This window comes from Myodes glareolus, chromosome 4, assembly GCF_982192425.1.
Source record: "Myodes glareolus chromosome 4, mMyoGla1.1, whole genome shotgun sequence".
NCBI lineage: Eukaryota > Metazoa > Chordata > Mammalia > Rodentia > Cricetidae > Myodes > Myodes glareolus.
In genome coordinates, this window is record NC_142029.1 from 86,512,729 (window position 1) to 86,540,228 (window position 27,500).

At 47.5% G+C, this 27,500-nt stretch overlaps 1 protein-coding gene across 14 annotated transcripts; it reads right to left on the reverse strand.

Annotated features, from left to right (window-relative positions):
* Ppcdc (phosphopantothenoylcysteine decarboxylase) lies at positions 1–27,155 on the reverse strand. Of its 14 annotated transcripts, none has more exons than XM_085688793.2 (8): positions 27,044–27,154; positions 25,803–25,954; positions 24,500–24,563; positions 21,835–21,995; positions 7,132–7,227; positions 6,147–6,275; positions 1,185–1,353; positions 1–754 (listed from the first exon to the last, which is right to left on the reverse strand). In XM_085688793.2, exons 4-8 carry the CDS (start codon positions 21,967–21,969, stop codon positions 669–671), a joined length of 615 nt encoding a protein of 204 aa, XP_085544919.1. In that variant the 5' UTR covers positions 21,970–21,995; positions 24,500–24,563; positions 25,803–25,954; positions 27,044–27,154; the 3' UTR covers positions 1–668. The 14 variants fall into 14 exon arrangements, with proteins under 14 accessions (XP_085544919.1, XP_048272923.2, XP_048272925.2 ...); XM_048416966.3 differs by having other exon boundaries at positions 21,835–22,017; positions 27,044–27,153; XM_048416968.3 differs by having other exon boundaries at positions 21,835–22,017; positions 25,803–25,950; positions 27,044–27,117.
* Between the last annotated feature and the right edge of the window lie 345 nt (positions 27,156–27,500).

Genomic DNA, 27,500 nt, shown 5'->3' on the forward strand with positions numbered 1-27,500 from the left:
TGAGGTCACTTTTCTTTATTTCCCAGAACCGTCCCTGCCCCGACTCCCAGTACAGTCTGTGGGAAATGTGAAGAGTCTTGCCACCTCACAGACTTCCTGACTGTGTGACACTGGGGCACCAAAGAATGGAAGCTTCCAAGGCTTGATCAGGAGCCTGCTGTGCCAGGGATCTTGAGCTATGGTGTTTCTTCATGTTGTTTTTGTTTTGAAATAGGCTGTCACACTCACAGGCCTGGCTCACTCTGTAGCCCAAGAAACTTCAAAGCTGTGGCAATCCTGCCTCAGCCTTCTGAGTGTTAAGATTACAGACATGAGCCACCATGCCCAGCTTCAGCCATCGTGTTCCTAAAAGCATTTCCAAGCAGGAGGTCCTCAGTCATTCAATTATTCTTCCAGTAGTAACATGATTGCCCAGCTTCAGCTTTCTGGGCCTATCCCAGGAAGAAACGGGAGGGCCTCAGGAAAGCAGCATCTCCTGGTTGGAAGAAGGTAGGACCTGGGTCTGTAGTTCTGTTTAACTTGAAGAGGGTCAGTCCCCAGGCAGCTCTGAGAAGGTGCACGCCAGCCCCTCCTCACGAACACAGGTTCTTCATGCTGTGGTGATGTCCCTCTTCAGCAGCTCAGGCTGAACTCACTGGGTGCACAGACACCAGGACAAAAACCCCAGTTCAGCTCTGCTGGAAGCCCCCGCGCTGGAAGAGTACTTCTTTCACTTTCCCCACAATGGTCTCCACCTCGGCCATGGCTCCTAGACCTGGAAGCAAAGTTCATCTGTGCCTGAGAGTCTTCATATGAACTAACCTTGCCTGTGGCTACTACTCAGATCTAATCTGTGCACTTCGCCCACATCCGAGGTCTGGGGAGTCCAAGCCCAGCTCTGTGTGAGCTAGATCCACCATATCCCTTCTGAGTTATCCCAGGACAGGCCCTGGGCTCACTCCAACAACAGAGTTGTTCTACTATGAGGAACTCTACCAGACACTCCACACATCTGTCTCACTCCAGTCTAATGAACCTGAGAAACAAGAATTAGCACTCTGGCCATTGCCAGATGAGAGCTGAGCTCAAAAAATGGTTCTATCCAAGGTCACAAGGGCCAGAGAACCACTGAACCATAGAACCTAAAGGTGACCCGAAAGCAGGGCCCCTTCTATAGCTCTGGGCTGAGTATGCAAGAAACCCACCTTGATCTCCACACACCAGCTTCTTGCTCACACAGGGAATCTCCACATAGCCAAAGGCCTTGAGCTGGTCCACCTGCTGTGCAGTGAGAGGGTGCTCCCACATGGCGGTGTTCATGGCAGGGCAGAAGAGTAGAGGCTTGCTGAGGTCCCAAGCCCGGATGACACAGGTCTGTGAAGAAGAGGGGAATGCTCTGCCTACCACCCTTCCTCAGTACCCTGAGTCCCCTACTGCCCTCCAACCTCAGTCAGCAAAACAGCTGTTGACTAGGGGTGGCTGGGTGTCACACACCTACAGAGATCTGTTCTTGTATCCTTAAGCAGGGAGGGACTGTCTCTTTAGTCCACACCATCTCCCTTCAGGCTCTGGCATAGTCCTGGACACAAGAGATACTCAGCACTCACAATGCCCCCAGATACCTCCAACAGATCTCCACTCTGTATGCAATCTCCTTGCCCACCAGTCTAAGCCTTTACACAAGCTCACAACTGCAGGGCTGGGAAGCAATCCTAGGGGCAGGAGGCTAGTTTCACTATTCACTGGAAGGCTAGGAACCAAATCTGGTTCATGCTCTACTCAACAACAGCTCTACTTCTAGGTCAAATAAACCCTGAAAATGAAAACATCCAACACATGGTACATTTTCTCACCTATTATCTCAAGAACCCTTACTGTAACCCTATAAGGAAAGTACTGTCCCTTGTTCACAGATGAGCAAGCTGCAACTCCCTGATTGATATACAGTTGCCCAAGGTTACATTTAGATACAAACAAGGTCCTGTTCAAGCACTCATTGGACTGGACAGTCTCCCCACCTCCCAAAGCTAGACCACACCAAGGTCACACAGGAGAGAAGCTGTGAAAGGGCTTAATTAAGATCCTCCCTTCCTGTCTCTCCCTCTTCCCTCCCTCTCTATCTCCTCCCCCCTTCTTATTTAACTCAGAGTCTTTCGGTTGTGAACTTTGAAGTCATACAAGTTTGAAATCAAACCATGGTTGAATGCTAGGTATGTGGGCATATGCTTATACTCCCAGCCCTCTGCAGGCTGAGGTAAGAGAATCTTAAGTTCAGGGACAACCTGAAGCCTGGAATATATACCAGGACCCTGTCTGTCTGTCTGTCTGTTTTTCTTTTTAAGAAAGAGCTGCCAGGCAGTGGTGGCACACACCTTTAATCCCAGCACTTGAAGGCAGAGACAGACGGATATCTGAGTTCCAGGCCAGTCTGGTCTGCAGAGTGAGTTCCAGGACAGCCGGGTTACACATAGAAACCCTTTTTGGAGGGAGGGAAGGAAGTAAGGAGGGAGGTGGGAAGGAGGAAAGAAGGAAGGAAGCTGAGCATGGTGACACACTCCTTTAATCCTAGCCCTAGGGAGACAGAGGCACGCTATGCTGATCCCTCTGAGTTTGAAGTCAGCCTGGTCTATATAGCAAGTTCTAGGCCAGCAAGACTAGAGAGACCCTGTCCCAATAAATAAATAAATAACTAGCTAAAACAGAATGCGAATGTTTTTGATGGCGATATAGTATTGGCAGTAATGCTTTGAGGCAGAGTCCCGAGTAGTTCAGGTTGACCTCTGAACTGGCTATGTAACACATGACCTTGAACTCTTGGTCTCCTGTTTTCCTAGGTGGTGGAATTAGAGGTGGGTACCCCAGATCCTAGCGAAAGTGTGAAAGCTTTCAAAGTTCTTAGTTGAGGGCCTAGCGCTAAGTTTGGGCTCCACAACAAAGGCACAGGCTCAGGACCACCTCCCAAAGAAATAGCTCCTGTGCACCTCCTCCTGAACACTCCTGGGGAGATAGCATTTGTGACACCCCTCCCCAGAAATAAAGTCCTTTGGGGAAAGAAGGAAGGAGCAGAGAACAATGCAACATACAGACCAGAGCCAGTGCCTGCCCCTCAGTGTCATTACCCTCTCCTGGGACAAAAAAAATAGCCACAGAATCTGGCTGCTTGCGTCATCCCAGACACCAGAGTTGGTTTCCCACCAACTGCTCTCAATACGACAACCTGGCTATGAGTGGACAATTCCAGTCACACTTCCTCTTGGCTCTGTGCCACCTGCTGCTTCTGCAAACCTAGAGGAGGCCCTTGATGGGACTGGGCTGGGTTCTAAGCACTCTCAAAGTAGAGCACACTACTCACAGCAAGAACCCTGCCCTCCTCTGACAGGACTGCTTCCCCAGTGTCTGACAGGGAGCTCAGCGCTTCCTGGACAAACCACAGCTCCTCTAGAGCAACTGGCCTAGGAAGGGAGAGGAGGACACTGGTTCCCACAGCCGTAGCTGGCACTGTGCTCAGTGCCTCAGCCTTGCCCCTGGGAACCTGCTCAGGATGGGCAGAAGGCTGGATCCTAGTCAAGAGACTTGCACTGAGCCAGACTGTCAAGCCTGGGGAATCACCTCCTCTTTCTGGACCTGACAGTTTAGCAGAAGAGAGGCTAGAGCAGAGAGAGACAGCCATGCCTAGGCTGAGGGCCTGGAGAGCAGGACTGCAGAACGACGTAACAAGATGCTGCTCTCCAGCACCTTTCCAATGGAGACAGGAGGTTTGGAAAGAGGAAGCAGGCTGAGCTTCCTTTCAGGATTTGAAGAAGATACCCACTGAGCAGAAGGTAGCCCTACAACCAAGGATGCTTACAGTTCAAACCGTTAACACCGGACATTGTCTGAAACATCTGTGTTCAGGTAAAGCTGTTTGAGGAGAATGGTTAGTGTGGGGACATGCTCCACTGTTCAGTCAGTCCTGAAGAAGAGTCCTGAAGAAGAACCTCAAAGATAGGGAGTGTAGGGGCCAGGCCCTCAGGCCATGCCTGTGATCCCATCACTTGGCCAGGGAAAGCAAGATGATCAGGATTTCAAGGCCAGTGGGCTATGTGAGATTTTATTTGTTTTATATGTGTGTGGGTATTTTGACTGCATGTATGTTCATACATCATACGTGTGCCTGCTGACCATGAAGGTCAAAAGAAGGTCTCAGATTGTTACAGGCAGTTGTGAATCACCATGTGGGTGCTGGGAATCAAACCTGGATCCTCTGGAGGAGCATCCAGTTCTCTTAACCACTGAATCATCTCTCCAGCTCAGCTACCGGCTATATTTGAAAACAAACAAACCTTGGCATATAATGACAATAATGCTAACAACAACAACAACAACAAAAAGGAAGGGAGACCTGAGTTTTCAGAGGGTAGGAAGAGCCCTAAGAGAGCTGGCTGGGGTTCAGCTCTGAGGCTAATGCTCTATCACATCAGCTGCTGCTAACCTGCCAATGAAAGCCCAGGGATTTGGGGTACATGGCCGAGCAACTCCCTCTCCTGTTTGAGTGTCCTGCTGCCCAGTCCCAGTCCTTCTGGGCAGCAAGGACCATACTGTACCCGGTTCTGCTTCTCTGTCTACCCAGACTGCTTCTGGCCACAGCATCAGCGTGGTGTTCCTCCCATCCTACATTCTTAGTCTAATGATGCTTAAGTCACCAGCAGTTTCCCGGAAGAGGAGCTAAGAGCCTCCTAATAAGCAGACAAGGACTGAGTAAACGTAAGGTTTCACACTCAATACACAAGCACTCTGCCACTGAGCTACGTCTCCAGCCCTCTTTTCACTTTCCACTTAGAGAGTTGTTCTGAAGCCCACACAGGCCTTGAACTTTTGATCTTCCTGCCTCAGCCTCTCAAACTGCCAGGACTACAGGCTTATGCCACCAGGCCCAGATGAGAGGACATTAATTTCATATGTGACCTTCTAAAGCTCCTGATGCATCTTCAATATTCCCTTCTTCACCATTTTCAACTCTAAAAACAAGCTGAGTGTAGTAAAACACACCTGTAATCCCAGTATTCAGAAGGCGGAGGCAGAGGACTGCCGAAAGTTTGAGACAAGCTTGCATTTCCTCTCACACATGCACACATGCATACGCGCATGCATGCACACACACAAATAAATTCAAACAAAAATATTTATGAAAAATTACTTCCTATCACATACAAGCAGTATTAGTAAATGCCTACTTAATGCCCAACACCAAGCATGCTCCACAAACTAATTGGGTCTTTTAAGACTATAGCAGTCATGGGGCTGGAGAGATGGCTCAGAGGTTAAGAGCACTGACTGCTCTTCCTAAGGTCCTGAGTTCAATTCCCAGCAACCACATGGTGGCTCACAACCATCTATAATGAGATCTGGTACCCTCTTCGGGCCTGCAAACATACAGACAGACAGAACACTGTATACATAATAAAATAAATAAATCTTAAAAAAAAAGACTATAGCAGTCAACATGGAGTATTTCTCCTGCCTACATGGGTGATCACAAGTCTCTCTCAGACCAAGTGCTCCCTGTGTCCTCAGTATAAGCTCCCAGAACATGGGAGGTGAAAGGTCAAGAAATGGAGGGAGGAGTTGACCATAAGACCTCAGGATGATGCTTTTTAAGGCAGATGCTTTTTAAGGGAGCGGCTCCCAAGAAGTCTCACGGGCATAAGTCAACCTGGCAATCGCTTCTCACCTGTGTTTTCCCGTTTCTTTCTAAGCTTTCTCTGATAGATGTGAGAATTGGGTTTTAGATTTGGGGCTCAAATGACTATAGAGAAATAAGCATGTGAGATGCATGAGGAAGCAGACACTCTTATTAGAGTATACAGTGTGTTTCTAGATTCTGGGGGGAAGGCAGAACAAATGGAAATCAATGGAGGTGCATGCAGAGGGCAGCCTATGGTGAGGGAAGATGGGAGAGCAGGGGGCTGACCACTGAGGGCAGAAGAGAGGTGGACAGCCCCAGACAGCACTGGCAAAGTCAGACGATTCATCGGACCCAGACCTGCAGCCTCTGTGCTAAAGGTCCAGGGCAGGGGTTGCTCAACAGGCCTGCACCCCAATAATAACAGATTTACTTCTGCAGTGAAATCTGTCACTCAGCAAACTGGGAGCAAGACTGGAGAGGAAAGACACTGGGAGTCACTCACAAGTAAGTTGTCACAGATGCCACTGGCCACCTTCCCCAGAGTGTTGGCATCAAGGGGAGCCACCAGCATGAGGTCAGCCCACCTTCGCAGGTCAATGTGGAGAACTGGGTCAGAGCGGCGCTTCCACATCTGCCAAAAGAAAGTAATAGGGGCCATCAACCCAGTCACTCTCAGTGTGTGTGTGGGGAGGGGATGATGGCCAAATAGGCCAGGTACAATAAGTAGAGAAACCCAAGGAAACCACCTAGCTCTCCCTCAAAGTTTTCCACTGTCCCCTCTCACAGTCAAGCTGGCAAGCATTGGCCATGGAACCAGCAATTTGACAGAAACCAGGCCTGAGGAAACAAACGCTCCTTGTCTCTCTGAGCTTATTCCCTTTATGGTTTGGTTTTCAAGAGAACTGACATCTGGCAGGGAACTCCTGGCCTGTCTGCTTGAGGCGGATGCTTGGGTTGTCCAAGCCAGTAGGGCTCTGGGGCGATGAGAAATGAAGGGGGAGGGGAGGACGGGAGGGCAAGCCAGCCAGAAATGTTCGAAGCTGGGAATGTTTTAAAATGCCTGGCAGGGCAGCCCTATGAGGCCCACACTGCGCGCCTGGCAAATCAGCTGGTGCCCACCCCTCTGCAGGAGGGCAGAGGCATGGCCAGCGGCCGTGGGAAGTGAAGCACTCTGGATTGCCTTGACGCTGAGAGCCACATGGATAAGGGTGGTGGGAACAGAGCTCCTCTGTGGTTTCATCAGCCCAGATAAGTACAAGGACACTCAACCCCAGGCACTGGGCCAAAGCTGAGCTCTGCCTGAGGAAGGCGGGACTACGGGCCTCCCGCAGGCCAGAAACTAGACAGATGTTTTCCTCATTGCCTCTACCCAGATGGCCCTGACCACTGACTTGAGCCCAGACTGTGTGCTCCAGCAGCCAGGACCATAGGCTGGAAGGAAGATAGCTCTGTCCTACTGGAAGAAAAACAATGGGCCCAGCACTGACCTCCCATTCATCAGCATCACTGTAGAGGGTGACAGGAACATCCTGAGGGCTATAGAAATGTTTGGCTCTCTCAGTGGTTACCACTGTGACTTCCAGCTGTCACCAAGAAAGTGGAGGGAAGGGAGAAGAGAAAGAAAAAAAAGTTACTAGAGTCACAGGCATAGAGGCCACACGAGGGCGAGTGCAGGCGGATGCTCTCCTTAGCCTGGTGGTGAACAAGACTTCCCCTTAGCAATGATCTTCATGTTTACACAGCTACTTCCGCTGTCACTCAAAGGCCAGGCCCTGCCAGGTGTACACATTTCACTTCCCTATTTAAGGGGCTGCTGTGAAATGAGTCACCAACTGTCTCGAGTATATAAAGCCGCAGCCACTGCCACTCATGCAGTAGAGGCCAGAGGCAGTGGGAGGCAGATGATGGGAGAAAACTCTAGTCTACCACAGGCAGGAGGGATCAACCAAGGAGACATAGACCAAGCCCTATGCCAAGAGCTTGCTTGCTACAGGCCAAGGCATTGACAGCTGGTGTGTGTATGCTATGTCAGCATCCACGCTCCAGTGAGAGAACACAGTCCCTCACCTACTTCAGGAACAAGGCCTGGGTGTGGGAAAGTCTGTGCCCTCACGTGGGGGAGAATGGGTGTGTCTTCACCTTGTCAACTACTGAGAATGCACTGATACAAACAAAGAGGATGTTTTACTAGGTGAGGAAGGGAGTAGAAAGTCACGCCTTAGGAGAAACCAGAGTCAGGAAAGGACATTCATCCAGGAAGACAGCTAGGACAGGGTGACAGAAAGCATCACTGACAACCAGGGCTTTGTGCAAAGGCCACAGTGTCTGACCAGAGTTGGCCATAACGCCTGGACAGAGTTATAAGCAGTTTCACCCAATGTATAAATGGAAGATTTCACACAGGAAACCCAGTTTCCTGCCTGCCATAGAAATACTGAAAGCTCTGAGGCTGCTGGATCCACATTCCTGCTTGATAAGAACTTGGTGACGTCGACTCAAGGCTGCCTCTGCACACAATCTAGTCGCCACTCCTTCCCATTAGGACGTTTCTCCCATTGCAGAGCAGGGGGCACCATGCCATGTACAACTCTTGAGAACAGAGCTGGAGTCAAAAGCTGACGTCTCAAAGGGAAAACTGAGTAGTAGCTGCAGGTCTAGGGTTCCAAGAATTACTGACCTGTTCATTCTGTCTCACTTCTCCTACCAATCATCCCTAGTCCCACAAAAAAAAAAAAAAAAACCTCAGGGATATCTTCAGCTATCCTTTAAAGCAAATCATCACTGAGAGTTGAAGGCCTCTCTAAGACACCCAGGAACAGGCTGGCTTGCCCTGTCTCTCCACAGAAACCAGTCATGGAGCACAGTCCAGATCCACGAAGGCAGGGAGAGCAAGGGAAGGGGGAGCCTGCTAAGGGTCTTCAGGGCAAGGACACAAGATAATGAAAAGGTCAAGTGTGGGCTTAATTAGTTACACAGGAGAAGAATGATAACAAACTCAATCATGCATAACTTTTCAACTAGGAGAAGAAAATGCAGTCTACATAATAAAGGACAGAAAAAGCAAAGCAGCAAAGAGAAGACATAATAGGTAGAAAGTACTAAATAAAACAACAGAAGTGGCCGCTGATGGGGACACACGTCTGCAATCTCAGCACTCAAAAGGTAAAGGCAAGAGGATTATGAGTTCAAGGTCAGCCTGGACTAAGGTGAGACTCTATGGAGGGCTCAGTTGGTAGAGCTCTTGTCTAACTGGCACCAAGTCCTAAGTTTGATCCCCACATATAAAGCCAGGCATGGTAGCACACGTCTATAACCCTCCACTCAGGAGGTGGAGACAGAAGATCAGAAATGCAAGGCAATTTGGGCAATAATGATCTAGAGTTCAAGGCCGTCCAAGGATACATGAGGCTGTATCTAGTTTTAAAAAAAAAGTGTGTGTGGGGGGAGGGGATTAGGGCATAAGCTCAGTAGTAGAGGCCCTGGGTTCAATTTCCAACACTAGAAAAATAGCAGATGCCAGAATTAATTCTAAATGTGATAAACATAAATATATAATAGCCTACACTTCTGATCAAAATACACATTTTCTGGGCTGGCAGGATGACTCAGTAGGTAAAGGCACTGGCCACTAAACCTAGAGTTCAATCCCTGGAATCTGATGTAGGAAAAGAGAACTGACTCCCTCAAGCTGCCCCGATTTCCACGTACGTGCAGTGCATGCATACACACAAGACAAATAAATAAAAATGTAAAATAAGTCACATTCATATTCAAACTGGGTGCAGTGGTACATGCCCATAACCCCAGCTTCTCAGAAGACCAAGGCCAAAGGCTACGAAGCCCCCTTGGATACCTAGTCTCAAAGCAGGACAGAAAAGGGCTAGCAGTGTAGTTCAGTGGCAAAGGGTCTGCCTAGCAGCATGTGTGAGCCCTTTGTTTGATATCCAATACTGCAAATAAAATAATAATAAAATACGCTTTCAGCTAAGTAAAGTAAATTAAACTCTCAAGAACAGAGGAGGGAAATTACAGCCGTTAAGACTTGTCAACACACTTATTATTGAAAATTAAAGTGGAAGGAAACATTAGCAGATGAGATTAGAAGACCAAATACCAAGAGCCCACAACACCACTGAAAACAAGCCCACCAGAGGAGAGGAGGGGGACATCTTGGGGACCAGAGGAGCAGAGCACCTTGGAGGACAGGCAAGAGGCAGAGCTGAATGCAGGGCTGTTTCACCCCCTACAGGACAGTTAAAGACTCCCAGCTTCTATCCCAACCCAGCAACCAGACATTAACAGCCATGTGAGCTGTTAGAGGCCAGAGAGCCTGGGCTAGAAGTGCACCACAGAATGCTCAGACACTGGAAGGCTCTAACTGAGCCCTCACACTGTTTCTACAGGCAGGAGACCTGGGAGGGTTTTCCTGGAAAACCCAAGTGACCCTGGGACTACTAGAGGGTTGTGGGGAAGGAAATTTTGAGGTATTAAATTCTGAGGACCCCCTACAGAAACATTCGCTCCCAGCTGAGTGCCTGGCAATGGAGAGAAGTTTCCACCCAGATTTTCACAGTCAAATAGGTGCAGCCATTTGAAGAAAATCCTCCAGATCAGAGAACAAGATTAAATAACTGAACAGAAAACAGAAACTCACAGACAATGAAGGGAGAAAATTAGAGCTGAGGGAGGCACCCAAGAAACAAGAACATAATGCTATTTTCTTTTCTGTTTATGTGTATGTTTTGCCTGTATGTATATCCACGTCATGTGCATGTAGTGCCTTCAAAGGCTAGAAAAGAGCGTCAGACACACTAGAACTGGAATTACAGAGAGCTCTGAGCTACCATGTGGGTGCTGAGAATTGAAACCAGGTCCTCTGCAAGAGCAGACAATGTCTTAACTGATGAGCCATCAGTGCTATTTTTTTTTTAAAGGACTATTCAGGGAACAGAAAGAACTCTAGCAAATTTAAATTATAGTGAAATAAAACTTCAGTGCAGCCAAGCATGGCAGCTCACATCTTTAATGTCAGCTGGGTAGCAGAGGCAGTATGATCTCTGAGAGACCAAGGTCAGCCTGATCTTTGTAACAAGTTCCTGTCCAGTTTACATAGTGAGACTCTGTCTCAGGAGTCAAAAAGTAAATTTTACAATTTTTTTAATTCAATGCAAAGCTAGAAATGGTAGTATATACTTGAACAAAAACAAAACTATGAAAACAATCAGAAGGCCAATCTAGGGGGGCTAAGTCTGACCAATAAATTCCACAAGGAAATAACAGAAGAAAAAAAACTAAACAGATAAAAAAAGCCTGTTTAGTTAAGCTACGTGTGGCAGCAATGCCCAGAACCTCAGCACTTGAAAAGCTGAGGCAGAGTAAGAGTTTGAGGCTAGCTTGTGGCACAGCGAGACACTGTCTCAAAAAAGGGGGAGAGAGGGAAGAAGGAAAGAGGGGAAAGGAGGAGCAGACGCAGGAGGAAAAAAGAAAATGAATGTACTCAGAAATCTGAGGCAGGAGGATCATGAGTTCCTGAGATACAGAAAGACCCTGTCTCAAAAACAAATGCACAAAAACAAACCAAGTCCCAAGTGGCTCTTCTTGCAGCCACGATTCCCACAAATGGATACAGGGTTTGCAATCAGCAGAAACTCACGAAGTCTTCATCCATGCTACTACTAGGGCCACATCCAGGCTTGTAATCCCTCAGGGTTTTCTGTAAATCCCTACACCTATCAGAGTTGGCTCACTGCTTGTTTGGTCTATGACAGCCCCAAAAATCTTAATCCTGCTGCTTTTCATGGCTACTCTCAGCCTGTACCACCATCAGGAGCCCCCAAAGACACTGATACGGACAAGAGACATTCCACAAAGCCCACACACTTGGGGAAGGAAAGCAGGGAAGAGAGTCAAGAATGTACCCTTCTTTTTTGTGTGTGACACGAGGTTGACCCAGGCTGGCCTTGAACTCCCTATGTAGCCAAAGATGAACTTGAACTTCTAATCCTCCTGCATGCTGGGATTATAGAGTTGTGCCATCACACACATCTTCCGTGGTTCTTAGGATAGACAAAGGCCTTTGAGCAGGTACATCCCCAACAAGAAGGGCTTCTCTCACTGGTTATAAACAGCCTGACACCCATCTCCATGTGGTTGAGGAAGATATCCATTACAGAGCTCATGTAGGGCTAGGAAATACAGCCAGTGACAGAGAGCTTACCCGGCATGTGTGAGGTCCTAGATTCTAATCCTAGGTCAAAACAAAACAAAACAACCACAAACATCTAAACCCGAAAACACTGTCTCAAATCTCGAATCTAAGATACAACTAAAGGGCTGAAGGGAGGGTTTGCTGCTCTGGCAGAGGACCTGGGTTTGGCTCCCAGCATATACTTGGCAGCTCACAACTATCACAACTATCTGTAAACTAAGTTTCACAGGACCCAATGTCTTCTGGCCTCTGTAGGTACATGCACACTCTAAGACATGAATAAAATCGATACTGTCATGCCTTTCCCGGTGAGCACTAAAGAACTCCACTCTTTATTTATTTTCTATGAGACAGTGTCTCACTGTGTGGTCCTGGCTGGCCTGGAGCTCAGGCACACACCACCTGTCTTATTTTAAGACAAGGTTTTATGCAGTCCAGACTAGCCTCGAACCTACACAATGTGGTAAGGGGCTTTTAGCCTTCAGCTCTAAGAGCTTCCCACCTATCCTCAACACTGAGTTTGTCTTTCTCTACTCTAGGAAAGCTGCTTCTTGAAGCTCTAAGGACTCTACTATAATACACATGCCTCTTGCCAGCTCTAAGGAAAACTACTTAGGGCTAGCTCAGACACATTCCCACATTGGTACTGTCCTTGTTCAGGGGTTCTCTGGCTCTTCACTTCCTTTCCTCTCTACATGCCATAAAGTGTCTCAGAGTCATTATGGTGCCTCCCCCATACCCACCACCTCCTGAGGATCTCCACCCAGGCATCCTTTAGGCCTCCTACTCTAGGCAACAACTTTGCTTGAGATCTTTCCTTCCAAATTTGTACTACCTCTTAGCCAGTGCATTCTGGCTACACTCCCAGGGTATACAGTCACACTGCTAGGGAGCCTCCTGGGGCAGTGCATTCACCTAAGAAGTAATGTGAAGAACGTGTGACAGGAAGGTCCTTCTTTATGCCCTTCCCCAAGCCTAGTGCTACTGAGCAAGCCCAGGCTGGTTCTAAAGGGATGGCACTTGATCTGGCTCATCAATCCTGTGGATTTATTATTTCATCTCCATTCACTTAGCCAAACGGTCCTGAGAGCAAAGGGTTGGGTAGGTTCTGGATCAGCACTCTAGACACAGACACACACACACACACACACACACACACACACACACACACACCAGAGAAAGAGAGAGAGGAGAGAAGGAGAGAGAGAGAGTAAGAGCGAGGGACGGAGAGATAATTCACTCATTCATTCACATCAGGCAATAAACACCAAGGAGTTCTGGCAGTGCAGAAAATGCCGAGGAAAGAGACCCCCAGTGCTTTATCTGAAGAGTTTGTGGGTCCTAGTGGAACAGAGCTGAGCATTAAGGTCTTTTCCTCCACACTGCATAACTCCTGAGAAGCAGGTCTGTGCTTGGTCCCCTAGAGATCGCTCTTAAGATTAGGTTTTGTATTGAGTATTTTTAACCTGTACTTCTTTGTGTGATGTGACTGAAGTCTGGCCAGACGCGATTGCATAAGCTGTCTGCATTTTGTCTAGCATTTATAGAGATTCCTTCCTGAAACCAGTTCACAAGTCTGGTTTCCTTTTCTCTGCTGTTTCTGGAATCTGGGGATCCTAGAGAATTGGGGGGCATGGGTAATAGAAACCGAGTTTGCAGTGATACCTGACCTCTGCTTCAGGCCCCTGGTCTAGTCCAGGTTATGACAGCGATCAAAGAAATCTGTGTAGAAATATTTCATAGTCACAGTGTGAGCGAAATCCCGTGGTCAGAGTTTCCTCCTCTATCCCTGTTCTCTACCAGAAGCTAGTAGCATGACTATCCCTAGTTATGACAACCAAAATCTGTCTCTGGACATTGTTCAACTGCTCTAGCGGAGAGCCACGAACCTACATTACCCAATAAGAACTCACAGCAATAATGGAAATGCCTTACCAGTACTGACTAGTGTGGTCACCACCAGTTATGGGTGGCCACTGACTACTTGAGATCTCTGCACAGGTAGAGATGAGTGGGTATTTCTAGCTACATGTAATTATGTCCCCACGGGAACCAAGGGCTTTAATGAGGAAATGCCTGCTGTATGAGCTACTTTTCTGCTGTTGTGGTAAACACTATGACCAAGGCAACTTAGAGGAGAAAGGGTTTATTTGGGCTTATGTTTTCAGAGGAATAAGAGTCCATCACCATCACTGTGGGGAAGAGTACCAGCAGGCAGGCAACTGGAACAGCAAATTGAGAGCTCACATCTTAAGTCACAAGCAGGCAGCAGAGGGAGCAAACAGAGAAGGATGTGAATCTTTGAATTCTTAAAGCCCACCCCCAGTGACACACTTCCTCCAGCAAGACTTCCTACACTGGCTGAACAGCCCCACCAACAGATACTCTAATGCCTGAGAACACGGGGAACAGCTCACTCGAACAACATCTGTCATGTACTTACCCTGGGATGAAGACAACGCATCAGAGTTTTAGCATTGGGCCTCTTGGTTGGCACATGCGGTGAAGGACCTTGGCACTGGGTCAATCAGTATTGACCGCGTATGTTATAAATCTATGCCTATGGTCTGGTGGTCAGACAAGCTTACCCCAGGGATAAGAGTGGCAGATATACTCGAGGAAAAAAGACTCTTGATGTCCAGAGCAGTAGTTGGCACACAGGAGACAGAATTATGGAGGAGAAGAGGTGGCTCATCTCTCACAAGGAGAGGCCTCAGGAAGGCTTTACCGAGCTTACCATACATAGGCCACGGTGACCAAAGCCCTCAGTGCAGCTTAGCTGAGCAAGGAGGTTCAGCATATGTAATTCTGATAGGCAGAGGCTAGTTCACAACTTCCTGAGTTCAAGTAGAGAAAACCCATGGTTGAGATCTGAGCTCCCCAAGTTCACTCATGACAGGAATCAGGAAACTAGCCTTGTTCTGGCACCTTACTCACTAAGAGGTCTTGGGCAGGGTAAGTTCCTCTCTGACATGGCTTCTGAGGAGGTCTTCCAGCCCACTGGGACAACCCAGTCCTTTGATGGCCCTTTTCTTTTACCCAGAATGCAGTCATATCTGCTGGCCCTGCAACACCAATCCTGCTGTGCCCTTCCCCAAGACAGAAAAACTGCTAAAGATCAAACCATAGTCTGTATGGGTTTTCCCTATCAAAGAAGGGTCCCAGAATACAGGACACCCTGCCCATGGAGTTTGCTTCCTAGTACTGTGCGTGAGAAGCCTGCAAGTAGAGGAAGTAGGGGCCAGCCAAGCTAGCTGAGGCACAAATACAGGTCTCAGAGTTTCCAAACCAAGACCACAGGTGGCTGCCACCTGGAAATTAACTAGAAAGAAGGGAGAACCCAAGCCAAGCCACCTGGTTTCTCCTACTCACCTCTCTTGATGAACACTAAAAAAAAAAAGCACAGCTTCACGGCACAGTCCTGCAATTCAAGCCATCAATGCCATTCTGAGTTACATAGCAATAATCCGCCTCAATAAATACATACATATATAAATAAATATAAGCAAAGGGCCAGTGGGCCTAGGCTGATGACCTGAGTTTAATTTTTAGGACCGTCATTATAAAAGTAAAGGATCAACTCCTGCAAGTTGTCAACAGACTTGCACACAGACACCGTGGAAATGCACACTGGCACATATATGCGCACACACACACAAATAAATGTAAGATTTTTCAGAAATTCTAAAGGAAGAACAAAATGAATATTGCATGATACACCCCACCTACCTCAAACTTTACTGTCTTAAATACAAGTTTGTGCAGGTTAGTAAACAAAAGTTTAACTGAATGATAAAAACGAAGCCTATCTCCCTCCACAAGTATCTCCAAAGGGAAAACTGCAGGTAGTCTTGGATATAAAACATTTAGAGGCACCATATTACATTTATTCAGAGTTAACAAATGTTTTCTAGAATGGGCTGGGGACTCTTTGAACGTTGTCCCAACTGACAAGCTCAGAGGCAGCCACAGGCATTGCACAGGTCGGTGTATCCAATTATGAAAAATAATACATGAAATATAGATCTCGATTCAAGTTCCCGTCATTTAAAAACTTATTTTATTTATTAGGGGTGGGTGTACACCTTGGTATATATGTGTGGTCAGAGGACTTTTCAGAGTTGATTCTTTCCTTCCATCTTTATATGAAGACTGAACTCCAGGGTATCATCTTGTGCTGTTGGGCCATCTTACCTGGCCTGTCACTTTTAAAAAACTTTTTTTCTTTTGTTTTCTTTTTTTTTTTTTTTTTTGAGCAGGATTTTTCTGTGTAGCCCTGACTGTCCTGGAACTCACTCTGTATACCTGGCTGGCCTTGAACTTGGAGATCCACCTGCCTCTGTCTCCTGAGCACTAGAATTAAAAGCATGTGCCGCCACCACCACCCAGCTAAATATTTCATTTTTAAAGTTTTAATTGTTAGGGCTGGAGAGATGGCTCAGTGGCTGCTCTTAGAGGTCCTAGGTTCAATTCCCAGCAACAACATGGTGGTTCACAGCCATCTACAGTGGGATCTGATGCCCTCTTCTGACAAGCAGATATACATGCAGATGGAGCATTCCTATACATAAAATAAATAAATAAACCGTTTTTTAAGATTTATTTATTATGTATACAGTATTGTGTCTGTCTGCAGGCCAGAAGAGGGCACCAGATCTCATTACAGATGGTTGTGAGTCATCATGTGGTTGCTGGGAACTGAACTCAGGACCTTTGGAAGAGCAGGCAGTGCTCTTGACCACTGAGCCATCTCTCCAGTCCCAACCAGTTTTTCTTAAGTTTTAATTAGTGTGTGTGTGTGTGTGTGTGTATGTATGTGAGAGAGACAGACAGACAGACAGACAGAGGTCTGATCTGATCCCCAGGAGCTGGAGTTTGTCCTCTGGAAGAGCAGCATGCACTCTTAACCACTGAGCCATTACTAGTCCCAAAGATGTGAGGAGAAAGACCACCGAACCAAATCATCATGGCAAAATTAAAGCAACAATTATTAAAGCAAGCTTTTTTATTCATGTACTTGGGCTGCCTCCCTCTAAGGCAGGGTTTGAGATGTCAGAGTTAGATGTGAGGAAGACAAGGATTTTGTAGCTCAGGGGTGGGGGGTTTCCAATGGAGGATTTGGTGGGCAAAACAGGTGGGGTTACAGGAGCAGAACATCATAATATGTTAGTCCTAACGACCTGAAACAAAGGTATGGTTGCAGGTGGCTCTAATAACAGGTAATCATAATAAGGTAGTCATAACAACCCTTTTGAAACAAAGGTAAGGTTGCAAGATAACTGCTTATTAACTTTTTAAAACAAAGCCATGATTTCTGTTCCTGGAACAGGCTGTACATAGAACCATTTAAGGTTACAGGTGGGCCATAGCCCAATCCTGTTCTGCTCCTCCCATCTTTGGGATGCTCCACACTAGTAGCAAGGGATCATTTCATTGCTCCCATCCACTAGAGTAACCCAATGAGAGGCTGCACCATGAGTACGCCAGACTCTGTACTGTTGGACTCAGGGTTTGTTTTCAAAACATCCACAATGCTATAATGAGCATCCCTGTACATAAGTGAACTTTTGCAACCATAGGATTCAATTCTAGGAGTGAAATAAAGGCTATAAACACTTAAAATTTTTCTGTATATCGACAAACTAATTGGAGAAGCAGAATCTACTTCATACAGCCCTCCTTCCTCATCTTCAGCCCAGGGTGTCCTGATGGAAATGCTAGAAACTTACATTGGGTTTACTTTTTCTGTAAACCCAATGGTTACTTACCAACTCCCTCCCTCTGTCCTCAGTCCTGCTGCCACCTGCCCTGAAAAGTAACTCTGGTGCTGTCTTCTCTTCCTGGTTCAGGCCACACTTGCCCACAAGGTGTAAATACTGAGCTGACAACCTGGATGAAAATGCTGTCCACATATATAATAGTTATGGAGTTACAAAACATTCTCCTAGATGGCCTTTGGGTCCTAGTCCCTTCTGTTTTCGCGTCTAGAATCTTCCAATACCAGAGTCAAAAAAGATCCCGGGACAGACCACCTGCAAGCCTGCCTTCTCTCCACTGCATGGATAAAATGATGAAGGCTAAGAAAGAAGACAAAGACAGCAGTAAACCGGCCCAGAGTCCCGGGGTGGGGAAACCTCTATGTCTCTTCCTTCCTATTTTTTTACCTATTGAGACGGGGTCTTACATAGGCCAGACTGGTCTAAACTAGATATGTAGCTGAGGAGGATCGTGAACTTCCAGTCTTCCTGCCTCTGTGCTAGGGTTACAGGCTTGCACCACCACTCTAGGTTTACACGGTGCTGGAGATCGGAATCCCAGACTCTCTGCATGCTAGGCATCCACCTGAGCTACCATTTCTAGACATTATTATTATTATTATTATTATTATTTTTGAGGCAGGGTCTCCTGCAGCTGAGGACAATTCCTGTTCCTCCTGCCCCCACCTCCCAAGTACTCGGACTACAGGTGTGTGCTACCAGGTCTGGCTCAGCCTCTCCTCCCACTCCCTGCTGTCTTATGCTGGCCTCACAAAAAGGTGCCTGGGCTTTGCTGGTGAACTCCTCTCAATTGTTTATGCAAGTCCATCACTCATGCCTGCTTATTCCACTTGCTAAAGGCCCTCACATCTCTCTGACCTGCTATGGGGTGATGGCACAGCCTCGAGGCCAGCGGCTCTCCCAGGACATCTGCATATGCCTGCATGCCAGGGATGTATGCAGAATGTCCCCGCCACGCATCCCCATATACTCAGATGCTCACTATCTATTCACAAGCTGGTTGTCCTTAAGAGAACTGGGAACAGCGTTCTTCACATGACTGATCAACCCAGTAGAGAGCTGAGGGGGCTGCTCCAAGGGACCTGGACTCCGCTGTAAAGGGGCACTGGGAAGCTCAGTACCCCAGGGAAGAAACTGGACGAAAGGAGTGCTGGGAAGGGAGGGAAGTATCCACCAAACAAACTAGGGTCTACTCCTGGTTATCAACACCTCACAAGGCCCACAGGCAAAGCTAACTTTAGCCAGCTGCCAATCTTCAGGATGAGGACATAGGGACCCTCACATACAAAAAGGGGCTGTAGTTTCAACGGCTTTTTCCATGTTGGTATCTCAACAACCTCAATACCTCAAGCCAGTTGATGGCCCAAAGGCTGTGACATAGTGCAGAGGAGGGGTGCCAGACAGGAAACACACACTGTTAAGTGCTTCCACGTGCCAAGCCCTGAGCCAAGTTGCTGTCACTGTGTCATCTGCCTTTCCCCTCCACACCTGGGGGATGGGCAGGAGGACTCATCCCCACTTAAAACAAGAAAGGCAGTAAGTGACAGGGAGGCCTCCACAGTTGGGTGCCCTCTGGCTGCCTCAGTTGGGCTACAACCCCAGACAGAGAAAGAGCGGGCCAAGGCCTGCTCCAGACAGAGCCTGTCCTCCCTCCCAAGGGCCCAGGCTAAAAAAGCCTGGGGTGGGTGGAGCCACCACCCAGCAGGCAGCCCTTTCCTCACACCCCCACACTGCGTGGGCAGGGAGGAAGTGGTGGAGTTGCCATTCCCTTGTGCTCTGAGGCTGCCCATCTGTTTCCTGGGATTGGACTCCCCACCCCCATCCTCCTACCCGGAAACTCTCTTGCTCTAGGGCTATGGGAAAAGGAACTATTCTGAGTCCCTCTCTCCCCAGGGGGTGGTGACAGCGTCATAACCCCTTCCCAGGCCTCCTGCCCTCCAGGTTCTCGCTATTCAGCTCCTACCAAAAGCTCTGGGCTCAAGAGGCAGAGGGCAGCCATGAGATTCTCCCTTTTCCTGACAGTGGCATGGTTGGCATCTTCACTTATTTCAGCCTGGGGGAGGGAGGGACTTAGAGAGAGGAGGTGACATTCTGGGTAGAAGTTAATAGAAAGTAAAGAAACAAGTCTGTCCAGTCCCCCCCATACACCCGCAAGGCCCCACAACTGTCATCTGTGTGAGAGGAGCACCCTCTGCTGGACATGTAAGACACAGCCACTAGGTGGCCCCACCTCAGGGCCTATGCAGACACAAGGAAAATAACTCTCTCCATGTCTTAACAATGTCTGCCCCCCAATACTAGTGCTGGATGAACACGAGCAGTGCCCAGAGCAGCCTATGGCCCTGTGTCAAATGAGTTTAAAGGAGTTAAAGCCACCAGGTTGGGAGTGACAGAAGGTGTGTGAGCGAGGGTTTGTAGACTTGGTGACCAGAAGGGCAGTTAGAGGCAGGGGCCACCCAAAGCAATGGGCTTTAGGCAGAAGACAGGAATAGCAGGAGGCTACATGGACCCACAGGGGATTCTGGGGGAGTGAGCCGTCCACCTGCTGCAGTTGGCAGTATTTCAGTCTTTGAATATTAATATATAAAACTAGTCAAAGTGGAGGTGGCCTGGCCAAGAACAGAGGGAGAAAAATCTCCCGCTCTATCACACTATCTCTGAGCACCCGGAGGGAACGAGGTTCAAAACAAGAAGTTCAGGCAATGAACGGCCCCTGAGGCTTTCTGTGTTTGAAGGACAAACAGCGCGTCTGACATGGTGAAGAGCAAAGCCCAGGAGTTCAGGGAGGAATAAAAATGGGAGCAACATAAAAGAGAAAATGGGAAGTACATTTGAACACATCGGCACAGGAGACCATTTCCTAAATAGAACCCCAGCAGCACAGACACTGAGAGAAACAATAAATGGGACCTTCTATAAAGCAAAGAACATAGTCAATAAGACAAAATGGCAGCCTACAGAATGGAAAAAGACTTTCACCAGCCCCACATCAGACAGAGGTTGATCTCTAAAATATACAAAGAACTAAAGAAACTGATCATCAAAGAACAAATAATCCAATTTTAAAAGGGGGGTACAGACCTAAACAGAGAACTCTCAACAGAGGAATCTAAAATGGCTGAAAGACACTTAAGGAAATGCCCAACAACCTTAGCCACCAGAGAAATGCAAATCAAAACAACTCTGAGAATCCACCTTACATCTGTAAGAATGGCCAAGATCAAAAATTCTGATGACAACTTATGCTGGAGAGGCTATGGGGTAAAGGGAACACTCCTGCATTGCTGGTGGGAGTGCAAACTTGTACAGCCACTTTGGAAATCAGTGCAGCAATTCCTCAGAAAATTAGGAAACAGCTGACCTCAAGACCCAGCAATACCACTTTTGAGTTCATACCCAAAGGATGCTCAATCATACCACAAAGATATGTACTCAACTATGTTCACAACAGCAGAATTTGTCATAGCCAGAACCTGGAAGCAACCTAAAAGCCCCTCAACCGAAGAATGGTTAAGAAAAATGTGATCCATTTACACAATGGAACACTACACAGAGGAAATGGATGGATCTAAAAACATCATATTGAGTGAGGTGACCCTGACCTAGAAAGACAATTATCACATGTACTCACTCATAAGTGGCTTTCAGACATAAAGCAAAGAAAAACCAGCCTATAGTCCATAACCCCAGAGAACCTAGACAACAATGAGGACCCTAAGAGATCTAATGATCTAATCTACATGGGAAATAGACAAAGACAAGATCTCCTGAGTAAATTGGGAGCCTGGGGAGCATGGGAGAGGGTAAAAGGAGAGGGGAGAGGAAGGGAGAGGAGTGGAAAAAAAATAAATAGCTCAATTAAAAAAAAAAGAAAAAGAAAATGGGAGCAGGGAGCACTGAGACTCTCTGCCCTTCTCCAGAGCACCTTCCTACCACAGGACAACAGGACTCCTCAGGGTCAGTGTATGGGATCCAAACTCTCCACTCACGGCGCCCTTTCGCTGTCTTCTCATGCTCTACCCCCACTATCTCATTTAATCTACCTTCTGCTTACCTTGTACATGCCCATCTCCTGTGTGTCCCGACCACCAGCACACCCCAGGACTAGGAAAAGAACATCCCAATTACTGCAGCAGTGTGTTGGCCCGGGAGCACTGACTCCCTAGCGCCAGAAGCCACTACGCCTGCCTTGAGAAGACACTCACCCCGGGGACGTCCAGAAGCTTTGACACCAGGAGGGGCAGCTTCAGAGCAGCAACGCTTCCAGTGACCCCCACGAGAACACGGAACTTTCTCTCCACTGAGGGTATGGCAGCTGGGCATGGGGCCCTTGGTTCCATGTGGCATCTGGTGGCTTTCTGGGAGCCTAGAAAGCCCAGGTTTAGAATCTAAAACAAAATAAAGGGCATCCTTTCTGTTCACACAGTCATACAACAAGCAGCTTGTGCTATGTCCTCGACCATCTCCCAGCTTCTGGGAGAAAGTGTGTGATGATCAAATCAGGCCTCCTCTCCATACAATGCTGGATGCGCTATACCTGTGCCATAGCTGCCCAGTGACTGTGCCAGAGATTATGTCACATAAAGATGTCATTCAGGCTGATTCCTGAACAACAAGCATTTTCTCAGACAGAAAGAAATTACTTCAGAAGGAATAACCCTGCCAAGTGAAGAGGTCTGAAGGAGAAAGGAGGGTCTGGGGAAGAAGGTATAGGTTAAGAGAGAAGCTGAAGAGTTATGAGGAGGTTAGGAAGGACCAGGCGGGCTGCATGATCAGATCTGGGCCAGAATGTCAAGGGTGGTGAGAACCTGGCGCTTTGCTATGAGAAAGATGGCAATGGAGCTGGCAATGTGTGGAGGGAACCATGGCTAGTGGTGGAGAGTGGGGAGTTACTACAGTGGGCCTGGCAGGCTGCTGAAGAGAGTGGAAAGGATGAGGTCCAAAGATGCTGGTGAGCGGAACCATAGGCAAGAAGGGTGCTTCTGCAGCCAAGAGACTTGTTCTGGAATCCTGTCCCATATTTGTGGACCAGGCTGAGTGACAACCTGCAGATTGATTTCTACGAGCCAAACACAAAGAGGCAGAGCACTCCGTGGGAGCAGCTGGCTGGGGTCCTCCTCTGGCAGGTGCTTGTGATGCTGGGCTGCTGCACACACTGAAGCCTCTGCCCTGGCGGCTGGCCCAGCACACCCCACTCCGTCAGCCACCGCCACTGAGGGCTGACTCTGGGCAGAGATGGGTGGAGGGCAGCTGCCTTTAGAGACTCTGGACGAGCTCGAGCTGGCGCTTTTCTAGAGTGAACCTATCCAATGATTTCTCACTCGATGTATACATCAGTTTCCTTTGCCTCTCCCCTACCAACAGTTTCCCTAAGTATGAGCAGACCACTCCCCTCACTTTCACAGTCTTCAGTATCTGCTGAGTGAATACATTACATGCAGAGACCTGCCCTGTGAAGCAGGAGTCTTGGGTCCTGCACCAGGTTGCACTCCTGACCCAGTGTATGGCCTTGGACCAGAACCATCCCCTCCTCAAAACTCTGTTTATACGAAAGACATAGGGCTAGGGACAGCTGATTTCTGAAGCGTCCTCCAGTACAGCCTGTGTCAATGCAAAAGACAGAGATAAGTGGCTCTTTTTACGAGACAGAAAACCCTAGATGTACTCCAAAAGGTCAAGATCGGCATGGAGGGAGAACCTAGTAGCTCCAGGTCCCTCCATGCCTGGGATACCCACAGGCACCAGTTTGGCATTTGCCTAAACCATTCAGAATTATACCCATAAAAGCTGAGTTACTCTTTTCAAAAGGATTAAGCACAGGCTGGTTCCCTACCTGCCAGCACTTTTTAAAGATTTGCTTTATTTACATATTTACTGTTTATGTATGTTTTATGTGTTACCATCAGGTATTCTGATTGCACGTATGTCTGTGCATCAGTTGTGTACAGTGCCCACAGAGGCCAGAAGAGCATGTCAGATTCCCTGGAACTGGAGTTACACATGGTTATGAGTTGCCATGTGGGTCTAGGGAATCGAACCCAGGTCCTCTGCAAGAGAAGTATATACTCTCTTAATCACCAAGCTGTTGTAGAATATTATTTTAAGTTGTGTTACTTTTGTTTATGCTCTGGAACACATGTTTAATGATGAAAGATTTGTCTGATTAAATAAAATTCACCTGCGGTCAGGAGGCTATATCAGCAACTAGCTGACAGGAAGTTGTAGGAAGGAGCCAGGTGGAAAAGGGTTTATAAGGAGGTGTTAGGAGGCGTGAGAAGGAGTGAGAGAACTTGGGAGACATGAGGTGAGCTGCTTGCTATTCAGCCTCTGGGGAGCAGGATTCCACCTGAACCCTTGAATCTTGAGTTTTTTGAAGTTTTTTGAAAAGTTCCTGCTGTAGCTTTGAAAGAGTCCGAGGAAACAGAGCTTCCTCAGGCTAGGAGGACAACACTGAGCCCTCCATTCCCACCCCCTGCTGACAGCACTTTGAATCTTTTCTGTAATTTGGAACCTCAACCAGGACCAGGCTTGTTAGAGAAATGAGTCCACCAAAAAGTCTGCGCACACTGTTGATAACTGACAAAGTCCATGGGACCCACTAGCCAGCTCCCCAAAACACATCACCAGCGGGTGAGAGACACATTTGGTTTTTTGTTGTTGCTAATTATTTTTAATTTTATGGACATATGTGACTATGTACATTTGAGTGCAGATGCTCGCAGAGGCCAGGGGCATCCAATCACCTTGGATTTGGGCAGTTCTGAGCTGCCTGGCATGGGTGTGCACACAGGTGATAGGAATGGAACTCAGGTCCTCTACAGGAGCCCAGTTCCATGAGAAGCATGTTCTTGATTCTCCAGCAAAACTTACCTGTCAGTCCTCAAACCCTGACCCCGTCCTACTTCAGCCAAATGGCGCAAGAACAGGAAGAGTCCTACAAGACAGAAGCACAATTTCGTCTCTGCAGTTTGTGAACCTCAAGAAGATAAAATTCCCAAGGGTCATGTTCCACAAAGCTGTCAATTAAACTAGAGGCAGAACTCTGCACTGCTCATCCAACTGTTCCCCATAACAGGCACTGTGGTCCAAGATACACTGCTTTATCTGCTAGCCAAGCTTTGCTCAGGACCAAAGCCATTCTTCTGGGGGTACAGGGGAGGCGGAGGAGGAGAAAGACTGATTTATAATTGAAGAATAGAAACTAGATTATTTAACCGATATTTGGAAACGAGGTCAAATATGTTAAAACTGAGGGTCCCAGGGAGAGTGACAGTTGGCAAGGGTTTGCTAAGATCAAATTCTCAGCCAATTACATCTCTTCCTCCACCCAGATTCTATTAAAGACTTTTTAAATTTTTATTCATCGACAGTTGGGGTGACTACAGGCAGCACCTTACTTCCCTATCTCCTGCCACTCATAAGAACTGTGAGCAGCAGAGAAGAGAGGACAAGCAGGCAGCAGGTCACTACTAACAGGCTGAGCTCAGGGACCAGGGCGGTCAGCCAAGCAGGAGAAGCCACAGCCAGAAACCTGCACTTTCTCTACCCTTCAGAAAGAGGGAAAAATCCTTCGCTTACATAACAAACGTAACCCCTGAAACACAGCAACAAGAGTAACTCTTTTCTACACTTTAAAATGGATCCTTTTGTATGTCTTCCTAGCTGCTTGGTGATGTACCTTCTGAGGCTTCGGAGCACAAGTTTTCCCGCACACATCCTTTGGCTCTGGGATAGCTAACCCTCCGTCCTAAATACAGAGTTCACTGGTTTGAATAGACAAGTCAGTGAATGTCTGTGTTTCCTGACCTATGTATCATGCTTGTTCAGACATGTCCAGGAGCTGAACATTATATCTAATTCTCTCCCACCACCACTTACCCTCCTGAGAAAAAACTCAAAAGACAAGCTTGTTTTGTCATACGGTTCAATGTTCTGCTTAAACCTCTAGAGTCCAACTTGAGTTACTCTTGGCTATCCTTGAACTTAGGGTAAATTTTTCTTTCCACCCTTCATAGGCTGAGGTAGAGGTTCAGGGAGACGCCTCTATTACCAATGTGCTGGCTTTCCACTGGTCTAGCAGCTTTTATTTTAAGCGGCATATGCATAAACATTTTTTTATATTTTTACTTGACCTGTATTATAACCACAGAACGTGGCAGGAACTTACACTTACTTTTATGCATATTCAACAAAAAGTGGAGTTTGATGCCACATGACTTTAATCCTGGCACTTGTGAAGAAGCAGACAGATTTCCATGAGTTCAAGATCAGTGTGGTCTACATAGTGCATTCTGGGCTAGCCAGGGATAAAGAGAGAGACCCTGTCTTGAAGACAGAAAAAGAAAAAAAAGGAACTTAAGACCATGAGAGAGTGTGCGCACACACACGGGGGGGGGGGGGGGGGGGGAGGGGTAAACCTCTGTGTGACATGTAAGTCTCCTCTCATTTAGTCAAGCTCAAAGTTTAAAGTTTCATGGATATCTGCCAATAACAAAATGGGTAAAAATGTAGCCAGGAAAATGTCACCACCCTACACCAAAACCCATGCTACCCGGCACCTAAACCCATCTTATGACAGTAGGAAGAGCAAGGAATGTTCGCTCAGTCAAAAGCCTTGGCATTCTAATGGACTTCCCTCAAACCAGAAGGAGACATGTTTGGCTCTAAAGCTCCTGCAGTTCCATTTGGGTACCTCTTGAGGACACAAGACACACATCGGAGAGAAACCAGCTCCCAAGCATCCACCACTTCCTGAAGCTGGGAATCTCTCCTGCCCATTTTCTAGTTCTGGCTTCCAATATTCCAATGGTCAGTGATCAGGAATTTTTTTTTTATCGGACAAAAACTGCCCTCTAATTTTTAAATGCCACTTGGCACGTTTAGGGATTAAGCAGCTAAACACTCTCAGGGCTTTCCTTTCTCTAGTTTATTAATTTAAAATACAGTTTGAGGCAAGTTGGTTCAGTGAGGTAGCTTGCAGCCAAACCTGAGGCCCTGGATATAAATGACGGGACTTACAAGGTGGAACTGAGTCCCGCAAGTTGTCCTATGACCTCCACAAGCACGCCGTGATAGCAACCCTCCTTCAAAACAAATGTCATTTTTAAAAAGCCTTGCACTTCGGGACGCTCCTAGATCTCTTTGGCGGCAGCTTATGCTGCAGTTTTTCAAAGGCAAGCGTCAAGTGTGGGTGTTCTTACTGCGCCGCCTTTAAACTGATCAACTCTGGTCAAGGATAGAGCATAAAGTCAGCGGGCACAGGTGCAGCTGCTAACCCCCAACTCTGAACTCGAAATCAAACCCGTGGCACCACATCACACACATAATACGAAGACCCTCACTCGGACCCATAGTCAGAGGGGTGTCTCCCACCGCCACACCAATGCGGGACCCAGGGATACAGATTTCCAGCACCTTCCAAAGCTCACCGGCTCCAGCTTCTCCCAAGTATCGCGGTATCTAGGAGCCCTTACCCTCCGTCTCCAAATGGCACGCGAGAAAGTTACGTGATCGCATGGCCTTCTGGGAGTCGTAGTCTAACTCTCTGCCTTCTGGGAGTTGTAGTCACTGGAGCGCCAGGTACTTTGTACATTCCCTAGAGCTTGCTACAGGACCCACATAATTGTGATTGGCTAACAACCCCGCGTACCTGTTCAGAATTCAGGCACTTAATAATACTATTTACCACACTTGTTCTAAAAGACAGCTATGCATTTGAGACAAACAGGAATGCAGAAAATTAGAGGCTAAAAACGAGGAAGCTGGAGGATCTAAGCCAAACTCTAAGCAGGAAAGCCATGTAATTGAAGTGATCGTTTGGAGAATTTTTTTTAAATTTTATGATGATGATGATAATGATGATGATGATGAT

Coding starts and splice junctions, on each gene's coding strand:
- Ppcdc (XM_085688793.2), bottom strand. CDS start 21,969: ATGGAACCAAGGGCCCCATGCCCAGCTGCCATACCCTCAGTGGAGAGA. Junction 7,228..21,834: donor AGCTTCTGGACGTCCCCGGG/GTGAGTGTCTTC, acceptor TCTTGGTGACAG/CTGGAAGTCACAGTGGTAAC. Junction 1,354..6,146: donor GCATCTGTGACAACTTACTT/GTGAGTGACTCC, acceptor TCTTCTTCACAG/ACCTGTGTCATCCGGGCTTG.